Source organism: Gossypium hirsutum, chromosome A08 (assembly GCF_007990345.1).
Source record: "Gossypium hirsutum isolate 1008001.06 chromosome A08, Gossypium_hirsutum_v2.1, whole genome shotgun sequence".
NCBI lineage: Eukaryota > Viridiplantae > Streptophyta > Magnoliopsida > Malvales > Malvaceae > Gossypium > Gossypium hirsutum.
Window position 1 is genome coordinate 127,478,639 of NC_053431.1, and position 17,310 is coordinate 127,495,948.

Consider the following 17,310-nt stretch of genomic DNA (forward strand, 5'->3'; position numbering starts at 1 on the left):
GATCCATTGGTGTGTTATACAGCAGGGTTGAATTATTTACTTGCTCCATCTTTGTAACCTTAGGCTGCTAAAAAGATTCTCCAAATAACATGTTGCATCTAGTTGGACCTTAGAAAACAAACTAGCTCTTCTTTTAAGCTCCATGTAATTAGTTATTTGATTTGTCGAAGCTATTGGTTAATTTAGATGATTTGATTATGCACTTCCTCAATTTACATATACCCTTGATCATCTCTTTCAAAATGCCTTTTTTAATGCATTCAGATCTTTCATATGCAGTTTGATTTGTTTAGCCTCTGTTACTGAGATTGTCCATTTAAAATTATTTGGTGATAAACTTCCCTTTGCCTGTGGTGGCCATATTTTCAGCACTATTGAATTTAGTCTTTTGGTCTATATCTGGATCTTTAGGCACTAGATTTGAAGCCAAACTATGTGCGTGCTTGGGCAAACATGGGTATCAGTTACGCCAACCAGGTTTGTTATATCCTGCACTGTTCTCTCATTGTCTTGACATTCATGAAAAGGGAACTGCATTTCTTTCTTTATGTCGTCATTTCCTTTTGCATATTTCTGAGATGGTCAATCCTTCTAAATGAAAATTTATGGGCATGTGATCAGGAATTAAATCACCTTGTTTTCAATATATAGGTCTCAACATATTTTGGAAAAAATAATTTGTTGAACATGAAGAGGGTGGTCGAGTGACAAAATTTCTTGCACTCGATAAATGCCTTCCAGGGCGCAAGTTCTTGCAGGTATCTGTCATATGTTCTGACCATTTCATTTAGGTTCTTTCTTTTGGTCTTTGCTGGAAGCTAATAAATGAATTCTGGCTTTCTCTGATCTTTTAGGTTGTTGATATTGATCTGATCTAGGAACTTATGAGGTTCAGTACGATGAAGAAGGTTGGCAATAACACGGAAATTGAACTGTGTCTTTCCTTTGACCTTCCGACGTGGAGATGTTGGGTGTGTGTATATATGACATTTTTGTTTTGACCATGCCACTCATCTCACTCTCTCTCTCTCTTGGGTGGGGTGGACTAATGTTTTCTTTGAAAATGTGCAATTTTCTATTTTTGCAAGTACTATTACTCTACAAGAACTTGTGAGCTGACAACTACTGTTCTAATAGGTAGGAGAACAAAGCTCGACATGCAAGATTGTTGTCAATGGGTTAAGAGCAGGATGGAAGACAGAGGAGCAAACCTTGTGAATTTTCTCAAACAGCTCCACCTTAGAAACCCTTTGATTCTTACTTTTTCTGGTAAATAATATGGTGATATTTTGATGCTTTTCCTTCTTTGAGGTGCTAATAGTATCTCCATTAATGGTTCTATCTTTTGGATTTAAGAAACTTACCATATATGTTTGCATATTTATACTATAGGCATCTCAATATTACTGTCACAGTGGTTATGAAACACTATCCTTCATTTTTTATCTTCTTTTAGCTCAATTAATTGTTGGTTAGTGAATGCTTTCTTTTTTATTTAGATTTGCAACTAGAAGGAACATGCACATATATATTATTAATTATTGGATAGGTGGAGTATTCACTGTGTTTATTGATTGTTCTATCAACAGTATTAATCTGAGTTATGCTTGCATTTGTAACTATTGTTAGTTATTACTCTTAGAAGAAAAGAAATCTATTATTATTGCATAGGGTGTAACTTAAATTTTCTTTTGACATCATCACAATGTCCTGTTCCTAAGAAGATTGGCATAATCTAATCGGTAAACTTTCCTTTTCAGTTTAACACGGAGGGGTATCTTCTAAGGCTTCCTCTTCCAGAATGTTGGGTGGTAAGAAAAAAATACTGTGCTTGTTTCGCCACCATCTATTTATTTGTATAGTTGAGCCAAGTTACCTCCGTTCATACATACCCTGATTATTCTTTTTCTGAATGCTACATAGAATTTACTTGAGTACTGTTGTTCATTTTTCAGGTCTCAAAACTCCATATGCTTATTGATGCTGTCACTGAGAGTTATAACAAATATTTCTTTGGGGACGTTGGGAGAGAAATATATGATTTCTTTTGGGGTGATTTTGCTGACCGGTATGTAGAATGTTCTTTTATAATCTGCTTTCTGCTAATAGAACGTAGTTCTATTGTTTTATGCCATTAAGGTCTGGATTTTATGCCATTTACAGATCATGAAAACTGAAAAGTAATGAAGTTTATGCTGTTGTTATATAGCACATAATGCCCTTTTTTTCTAAGGTTAAAGTTGTAAAATTCATTTGGTGGATCGTGTGTGTAATTTTATTGCCATCATTACTAGAATTCTATTGTAAGTTGGATCAGTATGTGTTGTTGACACATACATGAAATACCTGTCATGGTTGTATTTTTTTTGCAAAAAATACTGGTATAATTTTTAGTTATTTTTGTGTTTTATGTGCAGTCTTTAGATCTGCAACCCATGCTTGAGATTTATGTTTTTGTTGTTTGCATAGGTATATTGAAGCCAGTAAAGCTCGCATTTACCACTCTGGAGATGATTCAGTTGCTTTAGTAACTCAAACAGTTCTACTCTACGTTTTCAATAATATATTGAAATTATTACATCCATTCATGCCATTCGTAACTGAGGAACTGTGGCAGGTGTGGGCTTTGTAGTGTTTACCACGTTTTTTGTTAATATAATTTTTATAATTTAAACTCATTTAGTTTACCATATTCTTGAATCTGATCATTCATGTTAATATTAAGTTTGGATAAAATCTGCTGGAACACAATTTCCGTTTATGAGCACCTTATCAAGTCTAGATTTAATGTGCACACCTGACTTTGCACATGCACATGTACTTCAGTGAATTTTGGGTTCACATTACAGCATACATGAATAGTGGTTCATACAAGAAATGATATTTTTTTCTTTTCTTTTATTGTTTTAGGCATCCCCTATGCTTTTCTGCAGATGTAACTGTGGATTTTTCTTTTCTTTTATTTATCTTCAGGCACTTCCCAATCGGAAAGAAGCTCTTATAATATCTTCCTGGCCACAAACTTCTCTTCCCAGGAGTACTCATTTGGTAAAAAGATTTGAAAATTTACAAGCTGTGGTGAGTTTATAGAACTCTTCTTTTTTCCTCTACATTTGCCACTAAATACTCTTTAACAAGGGAATCGCTAACCCCTGATAATATATGTGCTAGACTCGAGCAATCCGGAATGCTAGAGCTGAGTATTCTGTTGAGCCAGCAAAGTGCATAACTGCTTCTATTGTTGGTAGTGAAGAAGTCATTCAGTATATATCTGTAAGTGTAGTTTGTTTCTTTAGGGATTGTCTTATTAATTATAAAGAAAAATGAATGGCACCGTTTTGTTTCTTTTCTTGATTGTGCCATCTTTCGATGCATAATATATACTAGCGTAGGCTGTTGTAAAGTCTGGCAGAAAAGGGAATGGCTGAACGAACAATGCTAATGTCTTAAGTATCTGTATTCTTAGCATGTCCGCAAATCAATGTTGATAGGTTGTATCCTCTTGATGCAGGAAGAGAAGGAGGTTTTGGCTCTCTTATCCAATCATTTTGCTGATTCTCCTCCAGGCATGTTTACTTTGAACCATATATGCTTTGGTCCTAGGACAAAGAAATGCTTTTGCATATTCATTTCACTAATAGTACTTCCTATTGATTCTCTTTGATATATGAAATGTTGGACATCTATATGTATTTATACTTGCAGAGGATGCAAAACAATCAGTTCACCTTACTGCAAGTGAAGGAGTGGAGGCATATCTTCCCCTTGCTGATATGGTTGATATTTCTGCTGAAGTGCAACGTCTTACCAAGCGCCTATCAAAGATGCAAACGGAGTATGAGGGACTTAAAGCTCGCCTCAACTCTCCTAAAGTATGAACTTTACTTTGTCATAGATGTAGATGCACTAATATTGCACATTACTTTGGCACAAATGGTAATAGTGACCACCGTGCTTAAGCTTGTCAAACATGACTGAATGTACGGATTAAAGTAGGATAAAAACGAGGCACGGAACTTAAAAACAACACTACTTTTGTAGTAGTCAGAGTTTCATGGAGAGGATTCCTGAATATGTTTGCTATGGCATTTTGTTTATTATATGTCAACTTTAGTGGGGGCACTTACCCAGAGAACTTCATAAAATTAACTTTAGGGAGAAGCTCAAACTGTTGTTTTTTTTAAAATCAATTGGGAAAGTTTATGTGCTATAAAGCATTTGGAAAAGTTTGGCACACTTCAATTTGGTGTATCATGAGAACTAGCTGTTGTTCATGTTCAACATTGCTACTAAAGTTAATTGATAGTTCACTGCTTACTCGCGTTAGTCTTCTTAGGATGTGTCAACTGATGGCCTTTTCTTCTCCAACAAGCTTCATATTCTCCTATGCTTGTTGATGCCTGCAATTACTTACAAGCCTCTTACAATCTATAATATGTGTTCACTGCAGTTCATAGAGAAAGCTCCCAAGGATGCTGTCCGTGGGGTTCAGGAAAAAGCAGCAGAAGCAGAACAGAAGATTAATTTGACCAAAAACCGATTGGCTTTCCTAAAATCAACTGTTATGCTTTCGCAATAGGCTCCATATTGGTCATATCTTAAGTCTTAGCAAAGCTACACGTCCTGTTGGGATGATCTGCACTGTTTACTCATTTATGTCACTATAAACTCCATTTCAACTGTTCTGCACATTCAACCTTTAGAGGACTTTGTAATTTTCTGTTGTTAGAAGCATATTATACCCAAAGTTCCGCACTGATAACGTGACCCCAGAACACAACTGGCTTGGTCAGATAAGAAGGATAGAGCAATCCATAAATTGAGTGGAATTGAAATGCCATAATTATGTTTTCATTGCTTAATCGAAGTTACAAAAAATATTAAACCTTGCTCATTGTTCTTCATTGTACCTTTATTCCGGTATTGATTTCATTGGTTTCTTGTTTTGGGTTCCAATCTTCCATAGATTTAAGTAGCATTTCTTTTATCAAATATTATTGGCGTGGGAGAATGGAAGATGATGGGTTTCTATTATTCAGTGTTAGCCTTGTATATTTGCGAGATTTTATCTTTCTAACGTGTGGCGTCTTTTATGCCTCGGTTTGAAGCGTGACATGAATACTCGTGGATTATTTTACTTTTCCTATACTAACATGTTTAGGAATTTGAATGAAATTGTGTAATAAAATGTGAATTAGGATTAAGTGAATGAATTGTGTGGAGGTTTCCATGGCCTTTTAGATTTGGCATATTTTTTTGGGTAGCAAAAATGGTCATGATGAGAATGGAATTTACAGCAATTGTTCCATTATCATATGTATATCATCGTGGTCTAATTCGTAATTTACAAGTAGTGTTTCTAAATTATACTACTACATAGGTGCTCATCTTAAAGTATAACTTTTCTCAAGTTGTGCTCTCATTGCTCCAAGACTCAAGAAATATCTACCTAATATTTTTATAATTTCTGTTGAGCAGAAAACTTTTCCTCTTTGTTTTTAGTTGAGATATATTTCTTTTTGCTAATATGTTCGGTGGGTTTTTGTCAAGGTTGGTTACTGAATCATTATGAAACTTGGGGAAGGGTTTTTAGGTTTGATTAGTTAAATTTTGTTTAATTTTTTAAAAAAGTGAAATTTTTATTTTTAATAAAAATATTAGTTAAAATATTAAAATTTTAAACATTAAAACAATACTCACAATTTACATGTATTTGATATTTTTTAAAATTTTAATGAATTATATATTTTTTAAATTTTTTAAATATTTTAATATATTCAAGTAATAGTTAAAAATATTTTCTTTTACAAAGTAAATTATTTATTATGTTGATATTTTTATATATAAAATCGATTAAAAAAACAAATAATAAGATTTTTAAAAGAATGACAAAACTCACTTTATAAATGCTTTGTCTTAGCTTGTTCATCTCTGTGCTATCCCATACAGGTATATTCTGACTTAGGTATATCCTATTCTCTGTATATCTCGGTTCGGCTTTTTTATGTTTTTTGATCATCATTCTTTGGATTTTTTCTGTTTTGTCCTAAAGATTCTTAATGAAAAAGTAGATTTGTAATACACTATATTTTAAGTAGTGTTTTCTTATTCCCTTAAAAAATATAATGCATTGAAATATGGAGAATTTTGTATTTCTAATAATGTCTGAATAACTTTTTAGTAGTTGCTTTTTTTATCTGGATAATATTTAGATTTGTTCCGAACTTTCTTATTGCCCGCAGTAGGATGATATTTTTCGGAAATTAATTAACCATTCGTATAAACTGGTCAGGTTTTTTTTATGTTTTTTATTTTTGAGTTATGTGTTTTTCTCTGTTGTATTTTTGTTGTTTCGCGTCACGGTTCTTACATTATATTTTGTGCTTTGCTGAATATTGTTGGGCTGGGGTTATTGGGCTTTCGTTTTAGTGTTTAATTCTGTGTATGCTTCGGTTTTGGGTTAATGGGATATTGGGCAAAATGGCCCTTATTTACAGAGCCCATTCACAAGAGAGTTGTAAGTAAACATATTTGGTTGAAGGCCCCTTCCACACATTTCATGAAGAAGCTCATTGGTTGTATCTACCTCCCCACATTTACAAAGGCCATCAGCAAGTGCAGTATAAGTCACAACATTTGGTATAAGCCCCATTTGCACCATCAGATTATAGAGGGAGAAGGCCTTTTTCATTTCACCTGCCTTGCAATAACCATCAATAAGTGCTGTGTATGTAAATTCATCGGGTTCCAACCCTCTTCCAAGTATTTCTTGAAAGACATTACAAGCTTCTGTCATCTTTCCAGTTCGACATAACCCACAGATTATAGAGGTATAAGTTAATAAATCAGGGATAATTTTTCAACCCTGCATCTCATTTAACAACTTGTATGCAAAAGCAATATTCCCTAGCTTACAGAAACCATCTATGAGAGTTGTGTATACCACACTATCAGAGAGTATTCCCTGGTTCAACATCTCTCTCAAAGCCTCCTTTGCTTGAACTACCTTACCAATCTCGCACAGTAGATATATTACGCTGCTATAGCCTATAGGTATAATGGTTGGGCTTTAATGCTTTACTTTGCATTTCGTCAATTATCCTTAACGCCATTTGCAGCCTCCCCATATGACAATATCCATCAATTATGGTGTTGTATGTTACAACATCAGGAATACAGCCCCTCAACTCCAACTGCAAGAGTAAACGGTGGGCTTCTTTTATTTTCCCTAATTTGCAGAGGGACTGAATGATAATGTTGTATGACGCTGTGTTCCAACAACTGCCAACATCAGGAAGTTCAAAGAAAACTTTTACAGCTCTCCAAAAGCCACCAAGATGGTCTCTTAATTTGCTAAGATATATGTTTAAAGAATCAACAGAGATAATCAATCCATAATTCAAAAATTTGTCAAAGAGCTTCTTCCCTTCATCAAGCAACCCGAGTTCAACAAGAACTTGAAAAAAAAACATCAAACACTTTAGGATCTGAACCCCAATCCTTGTAAGTGTAAATTAAACGTTCAAGGATGTAACTGAATGATAGACCAATATCCAAATCAGGTTTTGACCAAAAGTCATGAATAAGTTGATGAGCCATTTTTAAATCTTTAGAAGCTGCGTCAATTTGGATAACAATGCAACGGGCTTTGAGTGTTGGGTCTCTATGCAAGCATGCCCACTCAAAGAAATCCAAAACAAGTGTATATTTACCCTTAATGTTCATCAGAACCCAAATCAAATAATTAGATCTAAACTTGGACTCATAAGGCTTCAGAACACGACAAGGGCTCAGAACGGCGTAATTTTATTGCATTTGAGATTTGATGTACAAGTTCTGAGTCCTTGACGGTAGGTTTCTTTGGGGAATAATCGGGAAAAAGCCTGGTATTGGCAGAGTGCGACAAGTGGAGTATTGAGCCCAAATATCTTTTGAAGAAAGGTGGACCAGATTTGGAGGCAAAACTTTGGGGATAACAATGAGATAAGAGCTGGAAACAATGGCTCAGATAAGAGACAACAAACCTGATCATCTTTGCAGGAAAGCTTATCACAAGAAATGTTCAAGAAGACAGCAATTCCTCTCCATGAAGAAGGAACACAATGAAGGAACTTTCTCATCCTACCATCATAAGGAGAATACAAACTATCATGGAAAAAGCTACATATATTAGGATAATAATAAATAGCCGTTAGCATGGTAGCAAATCAGTGAAATCACATTTTCAGCAACACTCAATCATTACTAAATGCCGAGGGATATGAAATGCCCACTAATATCATCATTAAGCAACACATTAAATAATAATTCTTTTCTCATTTGAGCTAAACTTTGTAGATAAACCACATGTCATTTTGAAAGTGAAGTCAATAGTTAAACAATAAAGGTAATCAATTTAACAAAAATGTTGGTTCACCTCTCTGACTTGTGCAATCAATAAACATTTCTAATGAATTTGAAATTAATGAAAAAAGAACATATAAATCAAATGCTATTCAAACATTGAAATCTGAAAGACCTTGTTTTCTCCTTTTTGCAAAACATATTTCTCCCAGTAAAAACTGCTATAGGGAAGCAAAGAATTATTTAGCTAATGATGCCTTTATTCCATATGGTGATAGAAGTCACAAAGATCAACACCTCAAGCAAGCCTTATGCAAAACGTAATTGCTCATACATCAAGGTTTCAACAGAACCTTTTTCAATGGCCTTTTCCTGATAATGGAGAAAATGTTTATATTAATTAACTGCTGAAATCCCATATTCAGTTCTACTACTGGAAGCTTACAAAAAAACCTATTCAATCACCTCTAAAATGTCAAGCTAAATAAACATATCATCAGTTCCTACTATTTGTGAAGGAAAAGAATTTCAAACCAAGTACTAATGAAAGCAGCTCGATATCAATAATATGATGATTACTTTGTAGTTTAGTTTCAATTTATATTTATGGAAAATTCAGTTTTGATACTTTATTTTTATAAATTGATGTCGTAAATATTATTATTAAATATTTAATAACAATCTCTTCAGCTCAATAAAATATTATTTATATTCTGCTACGTGCGCAGTCATTAATGGGTTTTTTTTTTGTTTACTTCGTTCTTCGAGCTCCCGAATTCAACCCGGTCGAGAAAATGGATTTCTATTAAGTTTAATTTTTTCTTGAAAGATCTGTTAAGTTTATTTAAAACTCTTTCAAGACACAAGCACAACCAATCCATGGTCCAGATCTGATCTGAAATCTGAATACATCGGTAAGTAGGTAGTATATCAAAGTTCTACTCTGCTTGTATTTTGTAAAGAATATGCATGCATTTTTCAAGCAATGACGTAATTTAGGCTTATTTTTGTGTGTGTTTAGGTTAGAACTGATGGGATCCGGTGGGAGCAAGGGTTCTTGCAGGGGAGGAGCTTCCTCGTCGAGTGGTGGGAGGAAGGGAATATCTATTGGAAAGAATAGAGTTTTCCAATCCTCTCGCCTGGGAGCGCCTTCTGGATCTGCTGACTCCCACTTTGACCGTCAGGTCTTTCCCCATTCTCTTGTCTCATATTTTCCCCTCTCTCTTCTTCCTCTTCCTTGAAAAAGAAGTTCGCTTCTTCAGGTGGTTGTTGTTGATCACCATAATAAAGACTACGACTCTAATTTCACCAACCAGAACAGGAGAGAACGGGAATCTGAGTCGGATCAAGTGAAAAGAGAATGTTCCAGAAAGGTTAAAGCTGAATCGGCATCTGATTATAAAATGCCACTACCATGCATATCTTCCAATGGTGTAGATATAGATGCCTCGAGAAGTGGTAGCAGCTCTGGCAGAGCCACCACAGCAGTGCATCACTCTCCTTCTCGCTGCCTCTCTGGCTTTAGCTTCTTTTTGGGTAACATTAGCTTCGCAGAGCTAATAGTTTGGGTTCGTCTAGGGCATATCCTGTTTCTCCTCCAAGTCTTACAATATTGAACGTGATGACAACTTCGAGACACTTGAACATCGACAACTTTCCCCAAATTCTTCTTCTATAAACTTATATTCTTCCTTAACCGTCAATGATTCAGACACAGATAGAGTGGGTCAAGTTCAAATGGTCGTAACCAAGACGATTCTCTGATCAAACATGGTGAATACTGGGCTCAACATGATGAACTACATGGTGCTTGTTTTAATGCCTCAGAAGTGACCACTGGAAAAACTAATGATAATACAAATGATGGCATAGTTGAGATTTCTGATGATGGAAGGTTGGATAAGATGGAATTTTTATCTAACATCTGGGAACATGTTGAATCTGATGACTTTATGGAACGTGTGTGTCAAGGTTTAGATTCTCGACCCTCTTCCCTTGATGGAAATCATGCCATGTTAATTCAGCTCCCATCTCATATTCTACCATTAAACCATGATCCCTTGATCTTACCAGCTGGGAGAGTCGGTGATCATGTTGATAATGATCACCATGGAGTTCGACCATTAAACCATGATCCCTTGATCTCATCAGCTAGGAGAGTTGGTGATCATGTTGATAGCGATCACCATGGACTTTGTGTACTAGAAAATATGGAGGATTCTCAGAAAGTGTAATGTTTTCACCAGCTCAGAATCCCTTATGAACAATTTGCTGACAGGGTTGACCAACTACCCAAATCCCAAGATGGCTCAAAAGGGGAGAGGCAAGTTTCACATTACTTTCTTAGCTGTGGGATTTATTGAATTCAGGAATAGAGAAACATTCCCAGATGAGACTTAAGCCTGTAAACACAGCAACTGTAGAAGATCCAGATGTTTGAAACTGTAAGTTCACATGCGAGACAGAACATTTCACTTGAGTAATATGTTACTCGGACTTGGTTTAAGCATATACTCGAGATCGGTGTGTTTCATTTTCTTTTAATTTTTCTTCATGTATTTAGAAGATGTTTGGAACATCATACCCTGAATGTTCAGAGGGTGCTCAAAAATAGTGAAGATGTTTAGAACATCTGTTGAGTTTTGTTGTTTGTTGTGATTGGCAGTTATTGTGAGTGCTTTGCAGCAGGGATTTACTGTAAGGATTATTGTGCATGTGATAACTGTTTGAACAAGCCAGATTATGAGGATATTGTTCTTGATATTCGACTTCAAATTGAATTGCTTAACCCTCTCGCATTGGCTCCACTTATTGTTAACCCACCTAATGATTCCCCTAATGTTACTGTAATTATAAATTCTATAATCCTACACTTTTTCCCTTTAAATTTGTGTAATTTCATAAGTGTTTGACAAGATGAACACACCATCAGCCAAGCACAAAAGTGGATGCAAATGCAAGAGGTCAAAATGCCTAAAATAGTAGTGCGAGTGCTATTGGGTATGTTTTAACTTTTTAGCTCCATGTTACTGATGTTGCTCCCAATTTCCTTTTTTATTTTTAAGAACTTGTATTCAAGATCCATGTGTAATATACACCTGGACATAGATATGTTATATGACTCTCCAAGTATATAAAAAAAACTCTTTAAATTACCAATCAGTGTTAGATTGCAAATCCTTTTCAAGTTTGAAAGATCAACATAAGCTTTTGATTGTTTGTTGAGTAAATTCATTTATGGTTTTTGTTGGGTATTTTTTTTATTGTTGCTTTTGATTGTTTGTAGGACTGGTAGGAGGCGGAAAAATCTGGTTTTCTATTGCCACAGACTCGGTAATCCTCTCTATCCTGTTTGCTAATGTTTGATTGAATGAAACTTGAACTTTTTTTTAACTAGTAAAATTTTAATGTACAGAAATAAAAAAGTAGTGAAGTATAGACAAAATCCAAGTAAGCATACTTGCGTTGGATGATTAGTATTTCTTTCAAATATTGTTGGATATCTAGCTAGGAGTTGTCTCTAGCTTGGAATGGAGTACAATCAAGAAGTTTGGAGCTTAATATGTTTTTGTTTAATATGCTATTCTAATATCCGCAAGAACATGAAATTTTGTCTAGAAATTTTGTTAAACATGTCTTCTTATTTCTTAAGAAGGTGCAAGGAAGTTTCCTCTAATAACAACAAAGTACCAGAAAATATTATGACTGATAGGTAGAACTTGTATGGTCAAGGGCACAAGGCGCATTCTAGGTGCTAAAATTCTTTTATTTCCTGAGGTGCAGGGGCAAGAAATTAAAAAAAAAGAGCTTGCCTAAGTGCAGTAAGGCAAAAGATATATGTGTCTATCCATTTATATACCAAGGTTAATAAATATAGTTATGATAATAAACTCTAAATTGTGATTCAGCTTATCTACAACATGTGCAAATTTTTTTTTCATTAATAGAGCAAGCTGCACGATTTCCTTATGATCCCATGTTGTTCTTGCCTGTTGTTGGATATTCAAATATTATACTTTTACCCTAAACTTTACAATTTTTACAATTTGGTCCCTACTCAATTAACCCCTCAATTGATCTAATTTTTCTCAATTAACACCTTTTCCAACTATTTTAAACTACTACATAGCCTTTCATACTCAAAACCGCAACACCAAACCTTAATTCCCAACTTTTTCACAATTAAGTCCCTAAAATCAATTTCTATCAAAATTACTTAATAAAATCATCATATAACAAAATTAAAGCTTTAATTCCATGTTCATTCATCATATACTTCCAGCATGTATTCATAGAAACTTTCAAAATCAGCCATGAAATAAAAAACTAATGAAATAATTAGTTGGACCTAATTGTAAAAGTATCAAAATCACAAAAATTAGAAGAAATAATCAAGAATTAAACTTACATGATTCAAATATATGAAAAACCAGCTTGTTTCAGACCTCCTATGGCGTTTTTGCTGATAAATTGTGAAGAGATCTCTAGATTTTTCACTTTTGTCTTTGTTTTAAATGTTTAATTTGTTAAGTTTCCAATTTTGCCCCTATTTCTACTTACATTCTGCTGATTTTTCTTACCCAACCGTCCAGCCCATAAAATTTGGGCCTAATTGCCTTTTAAATCCCTCCTCATTAGTCACTTAAGCTATTTAATCACAATTTAACAAATTTTACACTGTTTTCAATTTAGTTCTTTTTAGTTAATTAACTATCCAAACGTTAAAATTTTCTAACGAAACTTTAATACCAACTCAATGACACTCTATAAATATTTCTAAAAATATTTATGGCTCGTTTTAAAATCTTTGAGGTCTCGATACCTCGTTTTTGATTTTAATTATTTTAATATTTATTCCTAGTACACTATTCACTATTTCAAAAATTTTTCTAACTTCACATTTAACTTATACTTACTAAATTTATAATATTTTCTACTCGTTTGTCAGATTTAGTGATCTCGAATCACCATTCCGACACCACTGAATATTCAGGCTATTACAACTGGAATATTAGGTATTTTAAGATATCTTGGTTTGAGAATAACCTGATTTTAGAAGCTTATTTAATAAAATAATATGTATCACAACATATTTAAATATTGTTAAAAAAATATATTTATTGAACGAATAAAAAATATTATTTAAATCATATTGAGCATTAGTGGAGAAATAAATCAAATCGAAACTCTTCTTCTTATTAGTTTGAAATGCTCAATTATCACTTTATTAAATGAGTGTATTATATAGCTAGTGACCGTTAGCAGGAGAAGAGCCCCTCTGCCCGTTTCATCAGTCTTTTCAAATCCCCTTCCTTTCCCATAGTTGGAAATTTAAATCCTCTCTCCTTCACTTTCCCAATTCTTCACCATCTCTTTCTCTTCAAATTTTTCCTCTCTCATCCGTTTTCTTCTCTTCCTTCTCAATCGTTTATGTTTTTTTTTATATGGAAATCACTTGCTTCATCCATAGATTTTGGGTTTTCAGCCCTAGGAAATATTGTTTCGGTTCGTCTTTTCAAATCTATGGATGTCTTTGTGGTTGTTCTTGTTGCATGCTTTGGGAATGAAAGAAACTCTGGCTCTGCAAGATTTCACCAGCAATGGCCTCTCTTTTGCAGTCAATCTCTATTACATTGATTCTTATCCCAAAAAGACACGCTATTCCCTTCATCGTATTGCACGGTAATGTTCTTATCCCAATATCTTTTCTTTTCAATTTTAATGTTCATATGCACTCTTCCATGGCTTAAATTCATTATTTATTGCCCTAAAACTTGAGATAAATGGGGATTAGATGCCAGTTTAACCTGATACACATATTTCTTTTATGGACATAATGCTTAAGGTTCAACTAAGACGACATAACTTCATTTCTAGTGAAATTGTTTAAGCAATTGTGCCTTTGTATAAATTGTTAAAATTCTGTTAAATGTACGGGTTAAACATGGTTCTTCTTATCAGGGAATTTGTTTGACAATAGGGTTATGCTGATAACGCTTTCTGCATAATATGGTGACTAGTCTAGCAGTCTGTGGAATCGACCAAACTGAATAAAGTAAATTAAAAACAATCATCATGTGTTTCTTTAATTTTCATTTTTCTTGAAGTATCCGTGTTCAACTCATTCCTGGCCGTGGGTATAGCATATGACCCTCCAAATACATGAAAAGGTTATGTTACTCGGACCTGGGTGTAAGTGTTTTTTCATTCTTTTCAAATATTTTCCTTTCTCCTTTCTTAACTACTGTTTTTTCATTCTTTTCAAATATTTTCCTTCTGTCCTGTTTTCTTTCTCCCAGCCTCCTTTCTTGTCCTTCCTTTCTTCACACGCACAAATACGGTACATTAGGTAGAGAAACCCTAAGTTTTGTTTATCGTTTCTGTTATTTGTGATTTTTGAAATCCCCTATTTCATTGGAGATTCATTTCATGGATGAATATGTATTTAACTTTGTTTCTTTCCTTTTCATCTCTGTTTTTAGTTTCAAATATATGCTTCATTCTACTAATCTTTTCAGTGGACTTTTGCCAGGGTTTCCTGTTTTCTTATTCAAAGAGTCACTGTTACGTTCCGTTGAAATTATGGATCTCGGTGTGGTACTTTTTGGTTCTTTATCTTGTACTATATGTTCTTTTTTTTCTTCAATTTGTTTGCTTCCGTCTACTTTTTATTTCCTTTTATTTTTTTCTTCGCTAAATACTGTTTCGGTTTCTCTCTTAGGGCTTCTGTTTTGGCGTTTGGGCCCGTGCCCTCCTTAGTTTATGGTCTTTTGGGCTTTTATCCCGCTTGGAGGCTGTCTGACCCTATTTGCCAATGCACAGTAAGTTGCTTCTATTGTGAAAGTCTCTAAATCTGTGTTCTCTTTTTGCATACTGGTTTGTGATCCATCTCTTTGCTTGGGCCACGGATTTGGTTTTGTTTTCATTTTTTTAGTGTTTTGGGTTGGGTTGTTTTGGAATGCTTTTGAGCTGTTTTTATTTCCAGTTTTCTTTTGATAGTATTTAATTTTAAAAAGATTAGTAAAATATTTTTGAACATAACTGTTTAATTTTGAAGCAATTGTTTTAAAATTAAATAAGTTTAAAAAAATTTAATATAATTTAAATTTTTAAGGTTTTTTACTTCTCTCTGTTAATTTGTCCAAAACAGTAGTAGTGATTTAAAGAAGGTTTTAATTACCATAAATGTTACCATTGCATTATTCGTAATCTGAACCTGCTTTTATGTTATTTGGACATCATGCTTTAGATTTTTCTGTTTAGTTGTAAAGAATATTTTATCCGGTACAGATTTTTAACTGGCCTGCTGTAGTTAATTTTCTTTCTTATTCTGCTCCGACTTTATTCCTGTCATATAGTGCCTGAATAGCTTCTTCAGTAGTTGCTTTTTTTTGTCTGGATAATAGTTAGATAGAAGTATAATTTGTTCCGAACTTTCTTATTGCCGGCAGTAGGACGACATTTTCTGGAAATTAATTAACTATCCGTAAAAACTGGTCAGGTTTTTTTATGTTTTTAATTTTTGAGTTCGGTGTTTTGATGTTTAGAAATTTCTGTTTTGCTATGTGTTATTATTGAGGTGGCCTGTGACTTACTTTGTTGTTTTATGCTGTTTATTTCATTCTGTTATTTTCTAAATAAGAGGACCTAAATTAAAAAAAAAAGGTGTCTAAAATAATGACAGATACATCAACAAATAATATATGAAAAGAAAACATTTCTTTTAATTATTCTTCTGGAGCAATTTACATAATATATATAATTATTTCAATAGTTTTCCACTCTTTATAGAAATGCGAATTACCCACTAAACGATCAAAACTGGCATATAGGATTCCATAGTGGGACATTCTGTTTCTTAGTTTTCTGAAAAATTCTGTAGTTTTAAAAAATAATAATAATCTAATTGGGATGCTTGTTAATATTGATAGTAATTGAAGAATTGGAGAATTTCAACCGATTTGCTAATTGCGAAGGTTTTTTTCGATTTGGGTTCATATACGGTGGAGGATGTCAAGATTGTGTATGCATATATGTTTTCTTTTTCATATTGCTAGGTGCTTGCATTCATTAGTAAGGATTGGGTATATTTTCTTTAAAATAGTTGGGATTGTTCGTGTTCTGTTGGGTATGATTTGCCAATGGATTTTGATTGGAAGTTTTAGGTAAACCCATGGTATCTCTGTATATCAGCTGAATGGGAAGTTTTGTGTGATTATTGATATATCCATGTGGCGAAATACTCGGATTTTGGTTAAAGATAGAATTATATTCATCTGTGTTACCTAGCCTTACATGAAGGGAAATTGAGTTGTAATCTTTTAAGTGAATAGGTTCTAGTCGCAACCCTTAGATAAACATAATTTTGATTTTGCTTATTGGTTGATGGTTTTTATGAGACTGTAAAAAAGATGCTTTGAATATATTCTCTAATGATGTCATAACTAATTTCTTCTTCATTTATTGTCTTAGTTGATTTCTCAATGCATTCAGTTCTGAATAATTGTTCTTTTTCTTTTGAATTTTTTTGTTTTGGGTTAGCTTACAGAATTTAAAAATTGTCTTTGACCTATCGTTTGATAATTATTACCTTATACAAGTGCTGTTTGATTTTCTTTTTTTAATGTTGTCATAGTGTATAAATGTTAAGGGTTAAATATTTTAGAATTAAAAGCAAATAGATATGATATATATATGAGTTATAATAGTATTTAATTCATATTATACAATTAATATAAAATGAAATAGTTTATGTAGTATTTTAATTCATCGGGTGAACAAAATGTATAATCTCAAATAGTTGGATGACTAAATTGTCATTTTTCATTTTTTAAAGATTAAAACGGAAATTCACATTTAATTCAATGTCCCATGGACCACAGTGTAGTTTAATAGCACTAAGTCTTTTTTTTCTCAATTTTCTACCTTAACCATTGATTAAATCATTCATCTTACATTCTTTTCCTA

At 33.5% G+C, this 17,310-nt stretch overlaps 3 protein-coding genes and 1 pseudogene across 16 annotated transcripts in view; 3 read left to right on the top strand and 1 right to left on the bottom strand.

The window, feature by feature from the left end:
• Positions 1-3,239, top strand: part of LOC107943542 (peroxisome biogenesis protein 5) — a 20,002-nt gene extending 16,763 nt beyond the window's left edge. The window contains exons 8-15 of the mRNA XM_041075399.1: positions 412-477; positions 652-758; positions 855-971; positions 1,138-1,269; positions 1,761-1,811; positions 1,956-2,068; positions 2,974-3,078; positions 3,172-3,239. Coding sequence (XP_040931333.1) covers positions 412-477; positions 652-708 — 123 coding nt within the window. The 3' untranslated portion in view covers positions 709-758; positions 855-971; positions 1,138-1,269; ... (2 more) ...; positions 2,974-3,078; positions 3,172-3,239. The remainder of the gene's footprint in view (positions 1-411; positions 478-651; positions 759-854; positions 972-1,137; positions 1,270-1,760; positions 1,812-1,955; positions 2,069-2,973; positions 3,079-3,171) is intronic.
• LOC121203202 (valine--tRNA ligase, chloroplastic/mitochondrial 2) lies at positions 731-4,579 on the top strand. The gene is made up of 10 exons (XM_041076043.1): positions 731-758; positions 879-908; positions 1,138-1,214; positions 1,956-2,068; positions 2,470-2,617; positions 2,974-3,078; positions 3,172-3,273; positions 3,512-3,566; positions 3,706-3,872; positions 4,337-4,579. Exons 1-10 carry the CDS (start codon positions 731-733, stop codon positions 4,577-4,579), a joined length of 1,068 nt encoding a protein of 355 aa, XP_040931977.1.
• Positions 4,580-6,264: 1,685 nt separating this feature from the next.
• LOC107943548 (pentatricopeptide repeat-containing protein At1g05670, mitochondrial-like) lies at positions 6,265-12,803 on the bottom strand (annotated as a pseudogene).
• LOC107943540 (uncharacterized) lies at positions 9,073-15,162 on the top strand. 14 transcript variants are annotated; one of them, XM_041075401.1, is made up of 7 exons: positions 9,073-9,257; positions 9,365-9,527; positions 9,606-11,343; positions 11,630-11,676; positions 13,962-14,025; positions 14,876-14,940; positions 15,065-15,162. In XM_041075401.1, the coding sequence occupies exons 3-7, from the start codon at positions 11,292-11,294 to the stop codon at positions 15,143-15,145; spliced, it is 309 nt and encodes a 102-aa protein (XP_040931335.1). In that variant the 5' UTR covers positions 9,073-9,257; positions 9,365-9,527; positions 9,606-11,291; the 3' UTR covers positions 15,146-15,162. The 14 variants fall into 14 exon arrangements, 6 of the variants coding, with proteins under 6 accessions (XP_040931335.1, XP_040931336.1, XP_040931338.1 ...); XR_005899987.1 differs by adding an exon at positions 14,451-14,692 and having other exon boundaries at positions 9,079-9,257; positions 9,365-10,787; XR_005899984.1 differs by having other exon boundaries at positions 9,343-10,787.
• Positions 15,163-17,310: the final 2,148 nt, after the last annotated feature.

What these genes read in the sequence shown, in the direction of transcription:
- LOC107943540 (XM_016877286.2), top strand. Translation starts at nt 9,375, where the DNA reads ATGGGATCCGGTGGGAGCAAGGGTTCTTGCAGGGGAGGAGCTTCCTCG. An exon ending in ACTCCCACTTTGACCGTCAG is followed by an intron (nt 9,528 to 9,605) that starts GTCTTTCCCCAT and finishes TCGCTTCTTCAG; the next exon opens with GTGGTTGTTGTTGATCACCA.
- LOC121203202 (XM_041076043.1), top strand. Translation starts at nt 731, where the DNA reads ATGCCTTCCAGGGCGCAAGTTCTTGCAG. An exon ending in AAGACAGAGGAGCAAACCTT is followed by an intron (nt 1,215 to 1,955) that starts GTGAATTTTCTC and finishes TTCATTTTTCAG; the next exon opens with GTCTCAAAACTCCATATGCT. An exon ending in TTGAAAATTTACAAGCTGTG is followed by an intron (nt 3,079 to 3,171) that starts GTGAGTTTATAG and finishes TATATGTGCTAG; the next exon opens with ACTCGAGCAATCCGGAATGC.